At 38.4% G+C, this 19,883-nt stretch overlaps 1 protein-coding gene across 1 annotated transcript; it reads right to left on the reverse strand.

The window, feature by feature from the left end:
• Positions 1 to 1,628: 1,628 nt before the first annotated feature.
• Positions 1,629 to 5,328, reverse strand: LOC129950630 (uncharacterized protein K02A2.6-like). Its single transcript, XM_056062558.1, has 3 exons — positions 2,889 to 5,328; positions 2,405 to 2,840; positions 1,629 to 2,118 (listed from the first exon to the last, which is right to left on the reverse strand). Exons 1-3 carry the CDS (start codon positions 5,326 to 5,328, stop codon positions 1,629 to 1,631), a joined length of 3,366 nt encoding a protein of 1,121 aa, XP_055918533.1.
• Positions 5,329 to 19,883: the final 14,555 nt, after the last annotated feature.

Below are 19,883 nucleotides of genomic sequence, written 5' to 3' on the forward strand. Positions count from 1 at the left end.
CGTTCAAGAATGGATGTATGGTTACATTTTTATGCAAGAGCTCCATGCCACACAGCCCGGTCCATATAAACTTATTTGAGGGAAGAAAACATCCCTATGTTGGACTGACCAGGAAACAGCCCTGATATGAACCTAATTGAAAACGTGTGGGAGCTGATGAAGAGGGAAGTAGCTTAAGATGTGGTCAGTTATCGAAAGAATAATTCACGTGTGGAATTACCGCCCACAAAAGTAGGAAACATTCAAATCATGCATTGACAGTATGCCGCGCAGAAATGAGGTTCTTATTAAAGCAAAAGGAGGTTCAACAAAATATTGAAAAAAAAAATTGCAAAAATAACATAAAAAAACTGAAAATAATTTAATTTAAAAAAAAAAATTTGAATCTGTTGCTTTATTTCTAGGAAGAAGTTTATATTCTGCACACAAAATAATTAAAATGCATTACAATATTTAAACCCCTCATTAAAATAGCTGGAAATTAAGATTTTGCATAAAATCTAAAGTGTGTCTAATAATATGGCCAGGGACTGTACATATGCATATGACGAAATAGTTTGATTTCAAAATCTATTTTAGTTAACTATTTTTATTCGAAAACTAATTTTTGTAGCATTTCTTAAAAGTTTTTATTGCTTATATAAACAAATACATATTGAATGAATAAAATTAAATTGAAGTCAAAATCTTCTACTATTCGCGAGATATCGAGAACCGAACATCAATTTTTACCACTTTTGAGTACTATTTTATGTAGATTTTATTATTAAGGACTTTACCGAATGGCAAAAACAATATATATTGTGCAAGATAGCCAATATTTTTAAATTTTAAAAAGATATATTTGAGTTTAAAAAACATTTTTACAAAATTTTAGTATTGTCTTCTTTTTAGGGTTTTTATTTTTTGTACAAAGAATTGTCAATTCAATTTTTCTCAAAATTTTAAAGAATGTTGAAAACAATATTTCTTATAAAATAAAATAAGCTTAAAACCATAATCTCAAATTTTTGAAAAGATATATGAGTCGAAAAATTACTAATACCTCAATTTTTACTAACTTTTAGTAATGTTTTGTTTAGGTTCTCATTTTTTGTAATTAAAAAAAATTATCAATTTAATTTTTCTCAAAATTTAACTGAATATTGACAATATTTTGTATAAGCCAATATCTCAAATTTTTGAAAAGTCGAAAATCAATTTTTACCAACTTTTATTATTTTTTCTTTAGGTTTTTATTTTTTGAAAAAAAAAAACTGTCAATTCGATTTCTCTCAGAATTTTACTGAATGTTGACAAAAATATTTTTCTTAAGATAAAATTAGTTCATAATAATTGGATTTTTTTCCAAAAATATACACATTTGTTTGGTATCACGTTATAATACATAATATAAAATTTGATTCAAGTCTTTAGCGTTATTGGTTCGTGAGATATTTTGGGTTAACCGAAATTGATAAGTAGAGGTGAACACCAAGACTTCGTAATTCAGAATGAAGTTTTAATGTCAAAATAGGTACATATATAAATTCAGAGTAAGTCAATGACAAGTACAGTGATTATAATATTTAATATTAATGTTGCGATTACAACATCTCCTCGGCTACAATTACAAAGGATGTAAGCACTTAGCATCCTTGAGGGAACCGTACAGGAGCCTTTTTAGGTCGTTTGGATCTTCTTAGTTCGAGTGGACCAGCTGGTGAATCCCTATCCGCATGTTTGGAAGCGTGCTGGTGCACTTCTGAAGTTGGTTGTGTGACTTGTTCAAATGATTCCTGCTTCGGTTCAATTTCCATATTTTCAGATGAACTCTCATCATTGTTTTGTCTAAAAGATGAAAAAAATTCATGGTTATTTAAAATAACATTACCTTCCATTGAATCTTGTTTAGAAATTGGTGAAATTTCTGAACTTCCAATGAAAGTCGAGTCTTCTTCAGGTTGATGCTCCAATAACCGTAATTGGTTTTGATGACGCCTTATGTATCCTCGATCAGTTTGGATACCATACATGTTACTACCCAACACGTTAGTAATAACTCCATTGCACCACTTCTTAGACTTCCTGTATTGTCTGGCTAGAACTTTTTGATTTGGTTGGAATTTAGGTTTTTGTCTTGAAAAAGACATTTTATGTTGGTTTGGTAGAAAACACGAAAGCAGGTTCCAGGTCCGTGCAACAGCTCCGCTGGAGACTTTTGTGAAATAGGATTCGGTGTTGCTCTATATGTCGAGAGAAACACGTTGACTGCAACATCAGTATTCTTCTCCTCTTCGAAAATCTTCTTAAACGCTTCTTTAAATGTTCGCACGAACCTTTCGGCCTGACCGTTAGAAGCAGGATGAAACGGTGCTGTTCTCAAATGTTGTATGGAATGGTAGTGGCAAAATTCTTCAAAAACCTGAGCGGTGAATTGCGTACCATATTGTCCGTCACTATCTTCTTTGGAAGTCCTTCAATGGCGAAAATCATCTGTAAAGCTCTTATTGTGGACTCAGAAGTCACCGACGAAAGTGATACCACGAATGGAAACTTGGAAAAAGAATCCACGCAAATCAGCCACATTTGATTGAAGAATGGACCCGCAAAATCCAAATGGATCCTTTCCCAAGGATTTTCTGCTGGTTGCCAATTCACGTATTCTTTTTTCGGATTAGATGCTGATGTTTGGCATATGACGCAGTTAGCTACCAATTTCTCGATCTGCTTGTCCATATCTGGAAACCAGATATACCGCCTTGCAAACTGCTTCATACGTGAACAGCCCCAATGACCTTCATGAATATATTGCAATGCTCTGGACTGCAGAGCTTCCGGAATAATGACACGATCATAATCTGAAGTCAAGAGAATCACGTTATTAAATAAAGAAAGAGCTAACTTACGTTCGAAAAATGGTTTCAGCTCCTTTTCGTTGCTCGCCAGTTTAACCGGCCACCCTTTCTTGATGTACGAAGAAACTTTATTTAATAATTTATCATTCTTAGTGAGATTTCCAATGACTGTTGCATTTATTGAAGTGGTGTCTAAATCTTCCAGAATTAAAGTGTTTACTTTATGGAAATTATTATCTTGTTCGCCGAAAGACACATCTGGCCCAATTGGAAGTCGTGACAAAGCGTCTGCGTTGGCATGTTTCGCTGCAGGTCGATACTTTATTTGGTATCCCATCAAAATATAAGCCCAGTTCCGAAGACGTCGCATAGTCATTTCGGGAATCTGCTTACTCGGGTTGAATATCACCGTTAGAGGCTTGTGATCCGTCTGCAGCTCGAAAATACGGCCATACAGGTAACAATGAAATTTTTTGACACCGAAAATAATCGACAACGCCTCCTTCTCTATTTGACTATAGAGTTTCCGATAGCAGTCCAACGTCTTGGAGGCAAATGCAATCGGCCGCTCCGAACCATCTGGAAACCGATGGGAAATGACTGCGCCAATGCCATAACTTGAGGCATCTGTTGCCAAAATAATGGGGAGAGACACATCAAAATGCGCCAGCCGAGTTGCTTTTAGGATGCTGTTCTTTAAACTCTCAAATGCTATTTGTTGTTGCTCAGACCACACAAATTTAACCCCTTTGGCACGAAGTGAATTTAATGGACCTGCCACCTGCGAAAAGTTCGAAATAAATTGGTTATAGTAATTCAATTTACCAATAACTGCTTCCAATTCTTTCACATTCGTTGGTCGAGGTAGGCAACGAAGAGCGTCCAAGTGTTTTTCGGAAGGACGTATGCCATTCGAATTGAGCGTGTGTCCCAGGTATTCAAGTTCTGCTGCTGCGAACGTACACTTACGCTTGTTGCATCGAAATGCATTTGCTTCCAATCTTTTTAGAACTTCTTCCAAAATTTGCAGATGCTCCTCTTCCGATGTGCCAGCGATGACCATATCATCAATATAAATACCCACAGGCAGATCCGCAAAGATTTGTCCCATTACACCTTGGAACTCGCCTCGAGCGCTGCTTATCCCGTACGGCAACCGTTTGAACCGTAAGAGACCAAAAGGTGTGTTGATCACCACATAATCTCTCGAAGATTCGTCCAGTTCAATCTGAAGATAAGCTTCCGAAAGATCGATTTTACTGAATACTTTTCCTCCACGAAGCTTGTGAAATAAATCTCGTGGTCGAGGAAGTGGATGACGATTGCATACGATTTGTGGATTCACCGTTGTTTTAAAATCGCCACAAATCCGTATTCCACCATTAGCCTTCTCGACGATCACCACCACCGGTGCGGCCCATTGAGTGCGCTGAACCCAGGACAAAATTCCCTCAGCCACCAAGCGATCTAGTTCTTTTTTCGTTCCATCTAAGAGAGCATAGGGAATTTGACGATGACGTACAAACTTTGGCACTGCACCCTCCTTCAATTCCAAGTGAGCTTGAAAGGATGTGCACTTGCCTAGCCCCGATGAAAAAAGTCTGCCGTACTTCTTGCATAACGTCTCAATGCTGTTGAGAAGAAAATCATTAGATTTAATTTGTAAAATAGAGTGTTGAACCTTTAAGCTGAAAGCTTTGAACCAATCTAGTCGCAATATGTTCGCACCAGAGCCATCAACTACGAGCAAATTCATATTATATGTGGAATTTTCGTATGTCACCTGCACAGCCAGTTCTTCTTTTAACCTTAGTGGTGTTCCACCGTATGCTTGGAGAGACTTGGTTGTAGCACAGCACTTTGGTTGCCCCAATTTCTGGAATCCTTCTAACCCAACTAGAGAACAAGATGCCCCCGTGTCAACCTGGAATCTCATCGGGCACCCATTGACAACGACATCCACCATAATCCACGGCCTTGATTCAGCTTTTACCATCGCACATTCATGTGACGTAACCACTTCACTAAAATGAATTTGTTCAATTGAATTAGCTGTATATTTACCGCTTGATTTTATTTTGTCTCTTCTGTTTGACTTGTGCTTTTTGTTTCGTTTTGAATTAACCGTACTAGCATTCCCATCGTTCGCACTCATCAAACAAACAGCTGCTATATGCCCAATTTTTTTGCATTTATGGCAAACAGTTTTATTGTGACGACAATCGCTTCTCTGATGATTCACAAAACAGCTGGGACAAGATTTTCTCGCTGAATCGGATTGTGTGCGCGACTGAGAACATCCCTTTGAGGTCGATAATGCATTTACCTCCATCTCATTATTATTCTCTTTGATCGCCGTAAATGTTTTTTGTGATGTCTCGTATGCAGTGGCTATATCCAACACATCTTTTAACTCTGGGTCAATCTTTTGTAAAGCTTGCGTTCGAACAGTGTCATGCGGAGTATAGAGAACAATGATGTCACGAATCATGTTATCGATTCTGAACACGTTTCTTTTGGACAAGAAAACTTACAGTTGCGTGCCACACCTCCAAGATCAGCAACCCAATCGGCATATGTTTGCCCTGGCTTCATCGAAGTTTTGTGAAATTGATATCTGGCAGCTAGAACATGAATTTTGGATGCTCACTAAGCTTCTCCGTTAGCTCTTTGAAGGACTTTGTAGATAAGTCTTCTCCCCCATAGAGCTTCTGAAGAGTTTCAAAGTTATGACTTCCAATCCAAGAAAGCAAAAATGCGCGCTTTTGTTTATCCTCTGAAACTCCACACGCCTCGAAATGTTGCTCCAACTGCTTCAAGTAGGTTTTCCAGTTTTCATCTTTTTTATAAGCCGGAAAAGGCTGAACAACTGACATACCTGGACTACCCACAATTGTGCCCCGCGTGTTCGTCTCCATCCATGATTTCTGAGCCTCCAAAATCTGTGCCATCCAATCATTTTGTGATTTTAAAATAGCTTCCAAGGTTGCTTTGTCCATCGTTCTATCTTACCCTTTGGTAATTTCCTTGAATTATCGCAATTTGTGGTTCGAAATTAAGAAAAAAATCCTGGTCGCCAAATGATAAGTAGAGGTGAACACCAAGACTTCGTAATTCAGAATGAAGTTTTAATGTCAAAATAGGTACATAGGTATATAAATTCAGAGTAGGTCAACTGTACTTGTCAGTGATTATAATATTTAATATTAATGTTGCGATTACAACAGAAATGTTCACCTTTTTTTAAATTGCAATAGTAAAAAAAAACCCACGCAATTTTGTTGAGAGTCTTTTCTACATGTTTCTGCATTATTATCTGTATAACAAAAATTATTTGAAGTCGATATCTTTACTAGTTGTTGAGCTATAGACGAAAAGAAAACGTCGGGGACGTACGAACATAGGGACATCTCTTTAAAAATCTTTTATTTAGACTCTAGGGACCTTGAAACGTTGAGAATTGTCTAAATATTCAATTTGACAAATCGGACCCATTACAATAACTTCCTATCGGAAGCTACCAGGCACTTACACAAACGACTGACAATTTTTCTTAGTTCACTTTGTTTCTTTAAAAAAAAAAACACATTACTGTGACCGACAAACTTACGCAATTCGAAATTCAAGAAAAAACAAGAAAAGTAAAAATTTTATTCAAAATCAGCCAATTTGAAACTTTTATTCAGATATTTTATAAGAATCAATTTAAAATTTCACTAATGCAACAGTCGAATTGACAGAATGGTCAACTATCACCCTAGCTGATTCCACCCCTGAATATTTTAACAAAATCAATTAAAGTTAATCTCTAATAGAATTAAAGAAAAAATAAATTAAAATCCTCATGATGCTACTTCAAAGATTCAAGTTCAAAATAAGATTTGATTTCAATTTCAGAGCGTACATACAACCCACCAAATTTTGTGTAGTAAACATAATTTGTCCTATTTGAGAAATGGTAGAGTATAAAATTGATTAAAAAACAAACCATTTTTAGTTAGAGTAAGCAAAAAATAATTGAGGTCACACTGGTACGACAGTGCGAAACTGGTACGACCGTGCGAAATCCAGTAGCAAACTGTTAGAACTAAGAGGTATCAACCAGCGCTCTGGCAATGCCCTGCCAATGACAGAACATTTATTATATTTGGCAACACTGCTGTTTTTTAAATTTAATAACGACTGAATATGTCAATTCATTCTTTTCTTGTTTCTCTTTTATTAAAATAAACTTTTGTGTTTTCAATTAAATTCATCAGGTTATGGGCCCAGTCCCAACGCGAAATATAAATTGTTAAAAAGTAAGAAACAATGTCGAACAGCATGAATTCCATCAGGCCACTCGTCAGCGATAACTATGATACGTGGGTCATGCAAATCGAGGCCGTGATGGTGAAAGCTGGAACATGGAAGCATGTGAATGGAGCAGCACCACAACCAGAACTTCTTGAAAACAACGAGAAGTCCAAAAAGGATCTGCAGAAGTGGTTGGATGACGACGCGAAAGCGAAGTCAGACTTGATTATTGCCATCGATCCGAGTCTATTGCGTCTCGTTAAAGGATTGGACACGGCAAAGGGTGTCTGGGAACGATTGAAGTCTGAATTTGCTTCCACGGGACCAACGAAGAAGGCAACATTGCTGAAACGTGTGGCGACATATAAAATCCAGGAAGGCGACGATCTGCGAAAGAATTTAATGGAATTCTTTGATGCAGTGTCACAACTAAAGTGTATGGATGTTGATATACACGAAGAGTTATTGTCGATTCTTTTATTGAATGGATTGCCACCGAGTTTTGAACTGTTCAAGTGTGCAATGGAGTCTCACGACAACCTTCCGAAGCCCAGTATTCTGAGAGAGAAAATTCTCGAGAAGTACGATGCAACAAATCAGCGTAAGGAGGATGACAGATCCGAAGCCATGTATGTCCGGCGAGGTGCTAGTCAGAGCAAATCGAAGTTCGAACGAGGAATGCAGCAACGAAAGCATGTCAATGCGAGTGACCGTGACACATCTTTTAAATTCAGATGCTACAAATGTCATGAACTTGGTCACAAGGCGTCCATGTGTACGAAGAACAACAAACCGAAATTCCCTTCACGATTTGAATCGTCAGCGAAGGCAGAAAATACATTTTTCATGATGGAAGACCAAGCTTTGGGGATGCAGAGGAGTGAATTTGACAGACGGTGGTGTCTGGACAGCGGTTGCACGTCCCACATGTGCAACGATGAGAGTCTGTTTACATCCACACCATCTGCGATGCAAGGAAAGCTGCTGTTGGCAAACGATTCCAGTACGAATGTCGATGCGAGAGGAACTATAAGGATTATCACTACAGACGGGATGTCTGAGAGGTCAGTAAAACTCGAAAATACATTACTAGTTAAGAACCTTCGAACTAACCTATTATCTGTTGCGAGGATAACCGACCACAACAACACCATCACATTCGATAAAGAGAAGGCAATCGTCCGAGGAGATGACGGTGAAGTTAAGGTAGTTGCGAGCCGAGTTGGACAACTGTACTATGTCCAAGAAAGTGCAACACAAGCGTGTATCGTGGATGTGAGTGAATCCAAGCTTGACTTATGGCATCGCAGGCTCGGTCACCTGAACGAACGAGATCTTCTGGATATGCATCGAGGGAATGTGGTGACTGGACTTTCTCTGAACGAAAACGAAAAGCTTGGTACCTGCAGCGTGTGTCTCAGCGGAAAGATGACGAGGTTGCCGTTTCCCAAGAAGTCACATAGAAGCACAAACGTTTTGGATCTTGTGCACACTGATGTGTGGGGACCCTCCAGAGTTGATTCGTTAGCAAAGTCGAGATACTTCGTCACTTTCATCGACGATTGCAGCCGTTGGTGCGAAATAAGATTTTTGAAGCATAAAAATGAAGTTTTTCGCGCTTTTAAGGATTACAAAGCTCAAGTTGAGAAGCAAACTGGTCGAAAAATAAAATGCTTGATGTCAGACAACGGAGGAGAGTTCTGCAACCATGAATTTGACGAGTTTCTACGTTTGAACGGAATAAAAAGACAACTCACAATTCCGCATACGCCACAGCAAAATGGTGTGGCAGAACGGAAGAATCGAACGCTTGCTGATATGGCAAGGTGTCTCCTAATTCAATCTGGTGTTAAAAACGATTTTTGGGCAGAAGCAATTGCAGCATCAAATTACTTGCGGAACCGATGCCCTACAACCAGTTTGGATGGACGCACACCGTTTGAGTTCTGGAACAAAAGATTGCCAGACCTGAGACACCTGAAGGTTTTCGGCGCAAGGACTTTTGTTCTTGATAAAACTCCTGGTAAGGACAAATTCGAAGCGCGTTCAATGGAGGGCATCCTGGTTGGTTACTCCGAAGTATCCAAGGGCTATCGTGTATGGATCCCTGAAAAACAGAAGGTAGTCATTACGAGAGACGTCAAGGTTGTAGAACATGATTTAGTTTCTGTGAAAAGTCAAGAGAAACAGTTAACTATTCCAAGTGATGAAACTACAATTGAACTGGAGTTAGCTTCGATAGATTTGGAGACACATAAGGAGTTTGAGCCTCCGATGGAGAAGAAAAATGTTCGTGAAGATTATCAAACGCGGTCTGTTTCGAAGTCGGCCAAGCAGAGACAAGTCGAACAACCAACAGAAAACGATGCTGATGTTGAAGACGAAAGCGAAGATGAAGATTACGATGATGCTGTAGACGGAGATGACATTGAGATAGCAAACATTGGAGAGTTGTCACTCGAGGATGCAATGTCTGGAGCAGAAGCACAAGACTGGTTGAAAGCAATCAAAGAAGAGATTCGAGCGCTAATCAAGAACAATACTTGGGACCTAATCGAGCGTCCAGAGAACAGAAGTGTCGTGACAAGCAAAATTGTTCTACGAAATAAAATGAACGCAGATGGTTCTTTGGAACGAAAGAAGGCTCGTGTCGTTGCTCGAGGTTTCACGCAGCGCAAAGGAATCGATTATGAGGACACATTCGCGCCTGTAGCCCGCCTCGAATCAATTAGGCTCCTGATGGCTTTAGCAGTCCGTGAAAATTTGAAAGTTTATCAAATGGATGTCGTGGCAGCGTATCTAAACGGTGAGTTGGAACAAGAGATTTTTATGGAAACTCCAAAATATCTTCAGCAGTCGTTGCAAATGCTTGTTAGCGAGAACCGAAATAATGATGGTGTGACGAAAAAGGCCAAACAAATGCTGCAAAAACTCAAGAATGGCGATTATGTGTGTCGATTGAGGAAAGCGTTATATGGTCTGCGGCAGGCTGGACGACAATGGCACAAGAAGTTGGACGAAACACTTCGTAGACTTGGCTTGAAACCAGCTGCTAACGATACATGTTTTTACTTCAACACAAGTGGAGAAGAATTCACCATCGTTGCAGTGTACGTCGACGATATCCTGTACGCCTCAAGAAGTCAAAATACATTGAAACACATACGTGATGGACTTGCTGCAGCATTTGAAGTGAAGGATCTAGGTCTGGCGCGATTTTGTTTGGGCGTCGAAATCATTCAAAGTGAAGGCCAGATTAAACTGAAGCAGCAAGCATACATCAGAGAAATATTAAAAAAGTTCAACATGGACGAGTCGAAACCAATAAATACACCGAGCGACTCAAAGTCAAAATTACCTCCTGGGAAAGGTAACACTGAACAGCGTCAAAGCGAAAAACCCTATCGTCAACTTATTGGATCGCTTATGTATTTGGCAATTGCGACAAGGCCAGACATAGCCTTCACAGTTAATCGTTTAGCGCAGTACAACGAAACCTATCAAGATATGCACTGGTCAGCTGCGAAGCGTGTTCTACGCTATTTACGAGGAACGGAAACATACGGGCTCACTTATACGAAGGACACTTTGGGTCTTCGAGGATACTCGGATGCTGATCATGCTAACGACGAGACCGATAGAATATCGTACACCGGATATGTTTTTATATTGAGCGGAGCTGCAATTACCTGGCGTTCCCAGAAACAAAGGTCAGTAGCTATTTCAAGTACTGAGGCAGAATATGTTGCGCTGTCAGAGTCATCGAGAGAAGCAACATATCTGCAGAATCTTATGACCGAGATGAATTTGCCTCAACTTACGAAAATAAGTATTGGAACAGACAACCAAGGCGCTTAACACATAGCTGAGAATGCAGTTTGTCATTCACGAACAAAGCATATTGCGACCAGATACCATTTTGTCCGGCAGCTCCTACATGATGGAAAAATAACAGTCGTCTACACCCCAACTGATAAGATGCCAGCGGATGTGTTCACCAAGCCACTTCCTGGACCAGCCCACTACAGATGTATGGAAAACATCGGTACATCAACTTGTTAAATGCGCTGATTGAGGAAGGCGTGTTAGAACTAAGAGGTATCAACCAGCGCTCTGGCAATGCCCTGCCAATGACAGAACATTTATTATATTTGGCAACACTGCTGTTTTTTAAATTTAATAACGACTGAATATGTCAATTCATTCTTTTCTTGTTTCTCTTTTATTAAAATAAACTTTTGTGTTTTCAATTAAATTCATCACAAACAACCTTGGACTTATTAGGTTTAAACTATTAGGAACCCGTGATGCAGTGAGTACGGTTGGTTCTGTAGATATTATAAGCTAAACAAACCTACTGCCTCCAAACAAAGCTTATAAAATATTGGGCTTAAAACTCATATTATGTAATTTCTTTGCCAATCAATCCATAACGCCTCAAACTTTCATACCTAAACATATTCAATCAGAATAATCTCGTTATCAATATTGATCGTTTCAATTATGTTGCATGTCATGATCTACTCACAATCAATTTTATAAAACAGGAATTGTATCTTTGGTGTAGATGATTACCTTTCACCCGACGCGACGGCCGCGGTGACTTAACTTGTCTGTTGATGGTTTTTGTCTGCATTTGCGGTTGTAAAATTCAGTCTTATGAATTCAAAAGGAATGTTTGAAGCGTGACTTCAAGAAATTTATTACGGGGAACCCACGTTCGAGGCATATTTTGCTGTTACTTCTGTAATACTGTCATATCGACATATAATAGGGTTACCATAACGAATTCCTCACTGAATCAATTTGAAGGACGCTACATCTTGAAAATCAATGAAACATCTTTTTGGATTTGGATTTACAACAACTCTTAGACCAGTAAATTATTCCATAAAATGAAAATAGAAAGCTTGTCAACTATATTTCAAATGTAGCTACAGAGAATAAGAGAAAAAAAGAAGACAGTGTATAAAACGTTCGCTAGATGTTGAATTTAAAAGATGACAGAGGATGCTTGCAACCATATCTTAAAAAGCATAATAGATAACATTTGTTTTTATCCTTAGCCAAGAAAATAAAAACTTAAATATTGTTCAATCCTTGTAAATATAAATATGCCAATCCACAAGTGAACATTTTAATTCTAATACTGAACTCCTGGTAACAACTTTTGTATTGTCATACCATATTATTTACACGCCAATTTGCAGCTTTTAAAAAACTTGTGCTCGCCTTACTATATGTGAAAAACTGCATTTTCACTTAGTTTCTATACATTTTTTGTTAAAGCAAAGTCGACCCATTAACTTTCTTAGCATCCCTAGAAATAATTATGTTTTTAATTTTGAAGAAAAATATCATCCGTCAAAATTCCTCTATTCATGAGATAATATTTGCTAACGAATTTTCAAAAGATGACCATATTGATAGAACGCCTCGAAAATTAAATTGTTGGTCAAAGGCATAGCTCTTGCAACGTGACCTCGAAGGAGTTTTATCACGGAATTATCAATTCTGTTCATTCGTGCCCCGTTGAATAGGAACTCGTTGGAATAGTAATGCACGAAAGAAGATTCTGCTGTTCGATATAAACCGGTATATCGTCGTAAACACTGCCGCTCGAACACCCGAAACTTCTCCACAAGGAAAACCATAAACGATCATCGGCCGTATGAGGGCATGTAGCAAATTACCTTTACTCTGGGGTCAAGCCGACTACTAAAAAACAGCCGTTTCGTCAGAGCGAAGGCTCGTCTGACCCTGGTCAGAGCAGCATTTATTTGTCTGTCGAAATATAAATACTTATCTAACCAGATAGCGAGGTACTTCACTACACTTTTGCTTGCTAATGGCTGCCCATGAAGATCAACGATGACCATCTTGCGCCAATTCTTGCACATATCCCTCGTGGCCATAGCCAACGGAGTCCGGAACAGAATTGTCTCCGACTTCTGGACATTTATTTTCAGTTTCCAGTCGTCGCAATATCGCTGAATCTTGTCAAAATCCTTTTCCAAATCAACCAGAACAGCACCTGTGCATTGTTGTTTTGATTTATTCCATTGGATATCAGACACGAGTTTAGACGCAGAATGATTTGTGTCATGACCCACCTTGAACCCGAACTGTTTAACCGGAATTATTTTGTTGTCCGCAGCCCACTTAGTCAGAGCCCTATTGATGATCTTTTCGAGGACTTTACTGATACTCGGAAGAAGACTTATTGACCGAAGATTTGACGGGTTGGAGTTGTCCTTTCCCTTTTTCGGGAGAGGATGAACCACAGCGGTCTTCCAATGCACTGGATAATATGCATTATTCAGTGCATTATTGAAGAGTGTTTATTTTTTATTGAATTGAAGATGAGCTGAAGCTCAACCTTCGTCACTAACAGGGGATTGGTCCCGTTTGCTCGGCGATTATGGCATTTGCCAAGAAATCATCATTGAACCTCATGAAACCGCGGTTCTCAGATCGCCATTGTGTCATATCATTTCGAAGGCAAAAGTGATTAAGTAGGGCTCTGTTTTCCAGGTCGTGGTTGGGGCGAATGCTAACATTCACCTTGTACACTTGCTGGAAAGCAGCTCCCTCCGCCTCCACTTTTTCCTTTGGATCTTCAATTATATAAAAGTCATCGTCAAAGATGGCTTCTTCTGGATCTATTTGCGCTGTCGTAAGTACGTCTCTGTTCTCTTCAGCTCTTTGGAGTTTAAGACACGGAAGGTCATTATGGTTTTTTTTTTCCTGAATATCTTGTTGATTATGGGGAATTAAGGGACCGGTTCTTGCGGTCCCAGTACTTGTTAATTGATAGCCTGTAGTTCTCCTTAATCAACAGATTGACATTTTTTACTGACGACTTCAGTGTCCTAACCTCCAAGTCGTGTGGGCCTGTAAGTCGTCTGTACAAGTTTTTGAGTTTTGTCAGTAAGCCACTCTTGTGCCTACATAGTGCGTCAATGGTCGTGTTTCTGTAAGCGTCCATTTGGTCCCGTTCTTTGTACTTTGGAATTGTCCGTTCCATCTTTCGTTTTATTGTTTCGTCCTTCTGTTGTAAATATTGGTTAATTTCTGTATTTGTCAGGTTTCTGTTATTTGGTGGGGTTATGTCACTCGAACGAAGTTCAGGGCGTTGGTGAAACGAGGCCGCAGTGATGTCGTACTCGACTGTCTAAGCAGTTTCGAGGGTGATTACCCACTTTGTCTGTTCAACACTCCAGCGCACTAACCATCATGCCACGATTTGTATTTTGTATTATAAAGAAATATTAGTTATTCCTTTTCCAAATTGACAAGGAACCCTTATACAGAAAGTATTAAATAAAGTTGTGTAGAAAATAAATAAATCATACAGTAATAAAGTTCAGTAATAAAGTTCAAAAAACATTGGACAGGTTCAGCCGACATAAGGAAAGTAAGGCAAGTTGCTAGTATCTGATTGGCCAGCTGCCAAAAAATTGCCTTCCAATTAAGGCAACTTTATTGGAAAGTTGACTAGAAAGTTAGTCAAGAAAAGTTTTCCTAACTATCAAGGCATGATGGTTAGTACGATGGACTGTCATGTGAGAGGTCTTGGGTTCGATCCCTGGCTATGCCACCTTAAAGAAGTACCCACGGGTACTGCCTCCTGAGAGGAATTGACAAATTCTCCAAGAATAATTCTTGTCATGAAAAGTGCTTTCTAAAATTTGCCGTTCGTATTCGCCTTTAAACTGTAGGTCCCTTCCATCACTGACAACAGTACTCGCAAACAGGAATGGTTGAGAGTTGTCAGTCACTAGGCCCTAGTTCTCAAACGGACTGTTGCGCCACCCAATTTATTTATTTATAATCGTAAAGTTGATACTCAAAACTTTCAAAAAAATTGTATTTCTTGCAACAAAAGCTCTAAATCCCCATCTTAAAAAAATACAATAGAAAGTTGAACATGACAAAAACTTCAATGCATATATAGATGTCCTTATAAAGGAACTAGCGCAGCCAAAGCATAACCTTAATTTCTTCGGGTTATATGTTGATAATATTTTCATGGTAGGTGATCCATCACAGGTGAACACAATCCATAAATCTGCAGACGATAAAATATATGCTTGGACTCAATAAACGGGTGCCATTGTACATCCCTCCAAAATAGAAGCACTCCACCTCTGCAGAAAAAAAATGTTCATGCCTAACAACCCCATTCGTGATTCGCAACAACAACGTCCATTTGAAAAAAGAACTTAGAGTCCTCGGTATATCATTCAGTGGCAATCTTAAATAGGATATTCACATCAAAAACACTACAAACCAATTAAGGTGCCTGAACAATGCTGTAAGAATGATAAGTCCTCGTCGAAAAGGACCCTCTTTGGAAACGGCCCTCAAAATAACAAAAGCGCTTGTTGAAGGCTCCCTTCAGCATGGAATAACACTCTACATGTGGAGTTCTAAAAAAATGAGAAAGCCTTGATATAGCCGTTAACGAATACTACCGGACATCTACAGGAGCAAACCGGACAACACCAATTGAAGCCCTTAAAATAGAAACAGGCTTCAATTCAGTACACCTACTTGGACAAAAAAGAGCAGTCAACATGATTAGTAAGGCTATTACAGGCGGTTTATATCCTCTTCACAAACCTTCCCAAGAAGCCCTATCCAAAGAAAAACAAAACAAGAAAAACTCTATATCATCTCTCAGCAAAATACCAAGCATGATGAAGGCTTACGGATGTAAGCCTATAAAAAAGAACACACTTTCAGTCTGTCGTTCCAAATACTTTATAGAGAACTAGTGGAAACCATTAAGCCCATAAGAAGGCTTTACACTGACAGATCATCCAAAAAGAACAACTCAACTTAGGCAGTCGTCGAAATAAACGCAGACAATGAGGAAATCATCACTTGCCAGGGTTTCATAACTGGTGGTAGTTACATTGCAGAAGTAACCGCAATACTCAAAGCTCTCTCATTTGCACAAACAAGGGCAGTCAAAACACTGATCCTTACTGATAGTTTGAGAGTACTTAGCGGACTAAAAAGTGCAACGAATAATTGTCCTGCCACACACAATATCGAGAGCATCCATCATAATAGTAATAATATAATCTTAGCATGGATACCAGGACACGCAGGCATTAAAGGAAGTGAGGTTGCAGATAAGGCGGCGAAAAATGCAATTCATTATCCTTACGTAAAAGAACATCTCTCAAATCTTTCGAAAAGTATTCATGTCCATTGACTTTTTGGGACAACGCCATATATCACACCGCCGCACAGTGGGGCACCTTGTATGGGAGAGCGGACAAAACTCTATAAAATCTAAAGTAATGAACCGATTTTGATGAAATTTTCAGGAATAATAGCAAATAGCAAGGCAAATCTGAACACAAAAATTCCGCCCATTTCCACGTCCACTTAAAGAGAAAATAGCTTTTTTCGGAGAACATATATGGAAACAAAGATTCGTTTACCAAATTTAACGTATGTATATTACGAATCAAATAATAAATAGCAAAAAAAGAATTTTAAAAGCATTGTAAATTACTAAAAATTCAGTTTTAATATTCTTGAAAGTGAATGGTTCTGTGTAAAACAAATGTTTAGGTTTTTTGTTTGCAATTCCAAGGATAACATATTGCATTTATAATGATATACATAGATAGTTGGCGTTTTCAAAGTTTATCCTTTGATTTATTATAAAATAGATCTAAATAATAAATACAAAATTAAAACAAAAAAATCAAGCAAATAAAATAAAAAGAAATTTATTAAATCTTAATAAGCTATCTTATCTTAAATAAATTAAATTCAAACTAGTTCAAATAAACTTAATTTGATGTGAGCAATTCTATGAAGTTTTAATGGAAGGTATTTCTGATGGACATTTATTTCTTAAATCCCTTGTTCAACGAGAAAATGAAGAACGAATTTGGAAAAATATTCGACCATTCTTAACCCATCATTCACCAGCTCTTCAATTTTCCTTTTCGGACGAAACTCCGGATCAAGTTAGAAAAAACAAAGATCGTGTAGAAGCTGAAATTCTGAATCTTTGAGAAACTGAAATTCAGTGCAATGCAACTTATCATACAATACTATACCCCACTGACTGCGGAAATAAAAAAGGAAACTAAGACCCATATACCAAATCGTTTAGAGAAAAATTGGAAAATACTTATTGAATAGATGAAAGCTAATGGCGTATGATAAAAATAACGGTTTGAATTTGACATTTGAAAGTTTTTACATATTAGCCGTGTTTTATTATTTTCAAAACAAAAACAACAAGCGATATTGCTTTCGATTGTGAGCTTTCTTTATAAACAAAAATTTAGTTCGTATTCTGGTCCCTACATAGATAGCTTTGAGGATAGATAAAGAGAAAGAGACCAAATGCAAAATAATTTCAAGCTAAATAAAAAGGGATGTATATAAATATAAAACTTTGTTTACCACATTATCTTATTTTTTTCCGATATATATCATATTGTAAGTACCATAAAACTCTATTACGAGACACTTTCACATAAAATTTCAGAAAATTGGAGTATTTTCTACGAGACTTGTTGATATAATTCTGTTAACTCAGGTCTGGGTTAATTAAGGGTTTTTTTTTACATAAGCATCTTTTTACCATATAAGATCGTCAGAGCTGGTAAAAAGGCATAAATATAAAATTCCATAAGCTAAATTATTAATTCATTGTTATTTTTTATATGACTTCCCAACCTAAAATTGCTCTAAAAACCCCATCCGGAGGTATCCGGATGAGATTTTTACTGGAAAATGTTGCTGAGACCCTACACTATCTATTGAAAATAGTTTGCAAACAGAGGCAAACAGAGGAAGTAGTTAAAACCTTATGCGAACTAAAAAATCAGTGAAATAGGGTGTTTCTTCGTCAAAAAATACTTTATCCAATTTTTTTTTTAAATAAACTAACGGTATTATTTTTCTATTTATTTCAATCATGTTAGCAGACAAAATTGTTTAAAAACTTCAAATTTCACAATATACTGATCATTTAAGGAATACTAATATTTTATCATTTTTCACGATATTTGAACTTTGAGCGAAAATCTACTGGACTACAATTTTTTTTTGAAAAATGGTTTTCATTTTCTGATTCTACAACATATTAACTATAAGAAACACTTTTTGTTTAAAAAAAAATCCTACTTTCAGAAAAATAGGTTTTGTCCGCATTTTCCCCACTTAGCGGCGGCCGGTGGCGTTCCTCTCACCTCGTCTGCTCATAAAGCTCATGAGCAGCTCTCGTCCTTTTATGCCGCGCCGCTTTGCGTGCCTGTTGTTTGGCTGCATTTGCTTGCTAACATTCTTCATCAAACCAAGGGTTCCTTGTTAGTGGCTGTTTGAAACCCAGCACATCAGAGGCGGCTTCTCTGACTGCATCTTGGCAATGTTGCCACTGGTTTTCGATACATTGTGTTGGCGGCGGAGAACTTCGAGAGAGGTTACTTGTAACTCAGTCGGAAAAGGATTTGGCGATCTATGGCGATTGTAGCCGTTCGACATTGTACCTTCTCCCAGCACCTCCCTGTTTTGCCTTGGGTCTGGAAATCCGAAGTGCTACCTTGGCTACAACGAGGTAGTGGTCCGAGTCGATGTTAGCTCCTCGTTAAGTTCGTACATCCATGATGCTGGGAGCGTGTCTGGCGTCGATCGCAATATGGTCAATCTGGTTGACGGTAGATTTCCAGATGTTGAGGTGTGGAAAACGATTACTGGCTACCATGACGTTTCGCCCCGCAGCAAAATCTATGAGCCTGAATCCGTTGTCGGCTGTTCTTCCCGATTATTCCAGCAAACATGTCTTCCTTTCCTAGCTTGGCATTAAAATCGCCCAGGACTATTTTTTATCGTAGCTAGGGCACTGCTCATATGTTTTGTCTAGGAGCTCGAAGAACATATCTTTGGTGTTGTCGTCTTTCTATTTTGTGGGGGAGTGCGCGCATATCAGGCTAATGTTGCCGAATTTAGCCTTGATGCGTATGGTCATGAGGCGCTCATTGATGCACCTATATCTCAAGACTTCTTGCCTAAGTCTGGCTCCAATGACGAAGCTGCATCCAAATAAGCGCTGTTGGTTTTCGAGGTATCAGTCACCATAGTAAATATCGCAGGTTTTCATCATCTTTTTGCCCGGCCCTTCCCATCGTATTTCCTGGATGGCGGTGATATTTGTTTTATAGCGGTCTAGGGCCTCTACTAATTCTTCTGCCGCACGTGGTCTGTTAAGGGACCTTTATTCGTTTGCGTTGGTTGTCAACAGTAATTCCGTCCGTATCCGAGGCTTGTTGCTGCTTCGCAACTATGAAAGCTTTTACGTGGTCAGGAAGTCACCCCAACGGCACAACCCCCAACCTGGAGGGCCAGATCCTAAGTATAACTCCAAGGATGGGGAACCGGATAAAACCTCTCCTTATAGGTCTGGGCTCCGAATAAAAAAGGAAAGTTGTGTTAAGTTGTGTGAAAAAGATTAAATGTAAGTAATGAAATCACATTACAGGGAATCATCAATGACTATGAACAAATTCAGCTTAAATTTTCTAAGCTTTATTTAAGGGGGTATTCTGGTCTAGAGACATGAATTTTAGGTAATTTTTGAAGTGCTGTAGAAAAAAGCAAGCAACAATTTTACCATACATTTTTTTATACATTATTTATTCACGTTAGAAGCATACAAAAAAAATAAAAAAGTAAAAAAAAAAATCAAAATTCCGTTAGTTATCAGTTCATGGA

The sequence above is a fragment of the Eupeodes corollae genome, chromosome 3 (assembly GCF_945859685.1).
Source record: "Eupeodes corollae chromosome 3, idEupCoro1.1, whole genome shotgun sequence".
In the NCBI taxonomy this organism is placed as follows: Eukaryota; Metazoa; Arthropoda; class Insecta; order Diptera; family Syrphidae; genus Eupeodes; species Eupeodes corollae.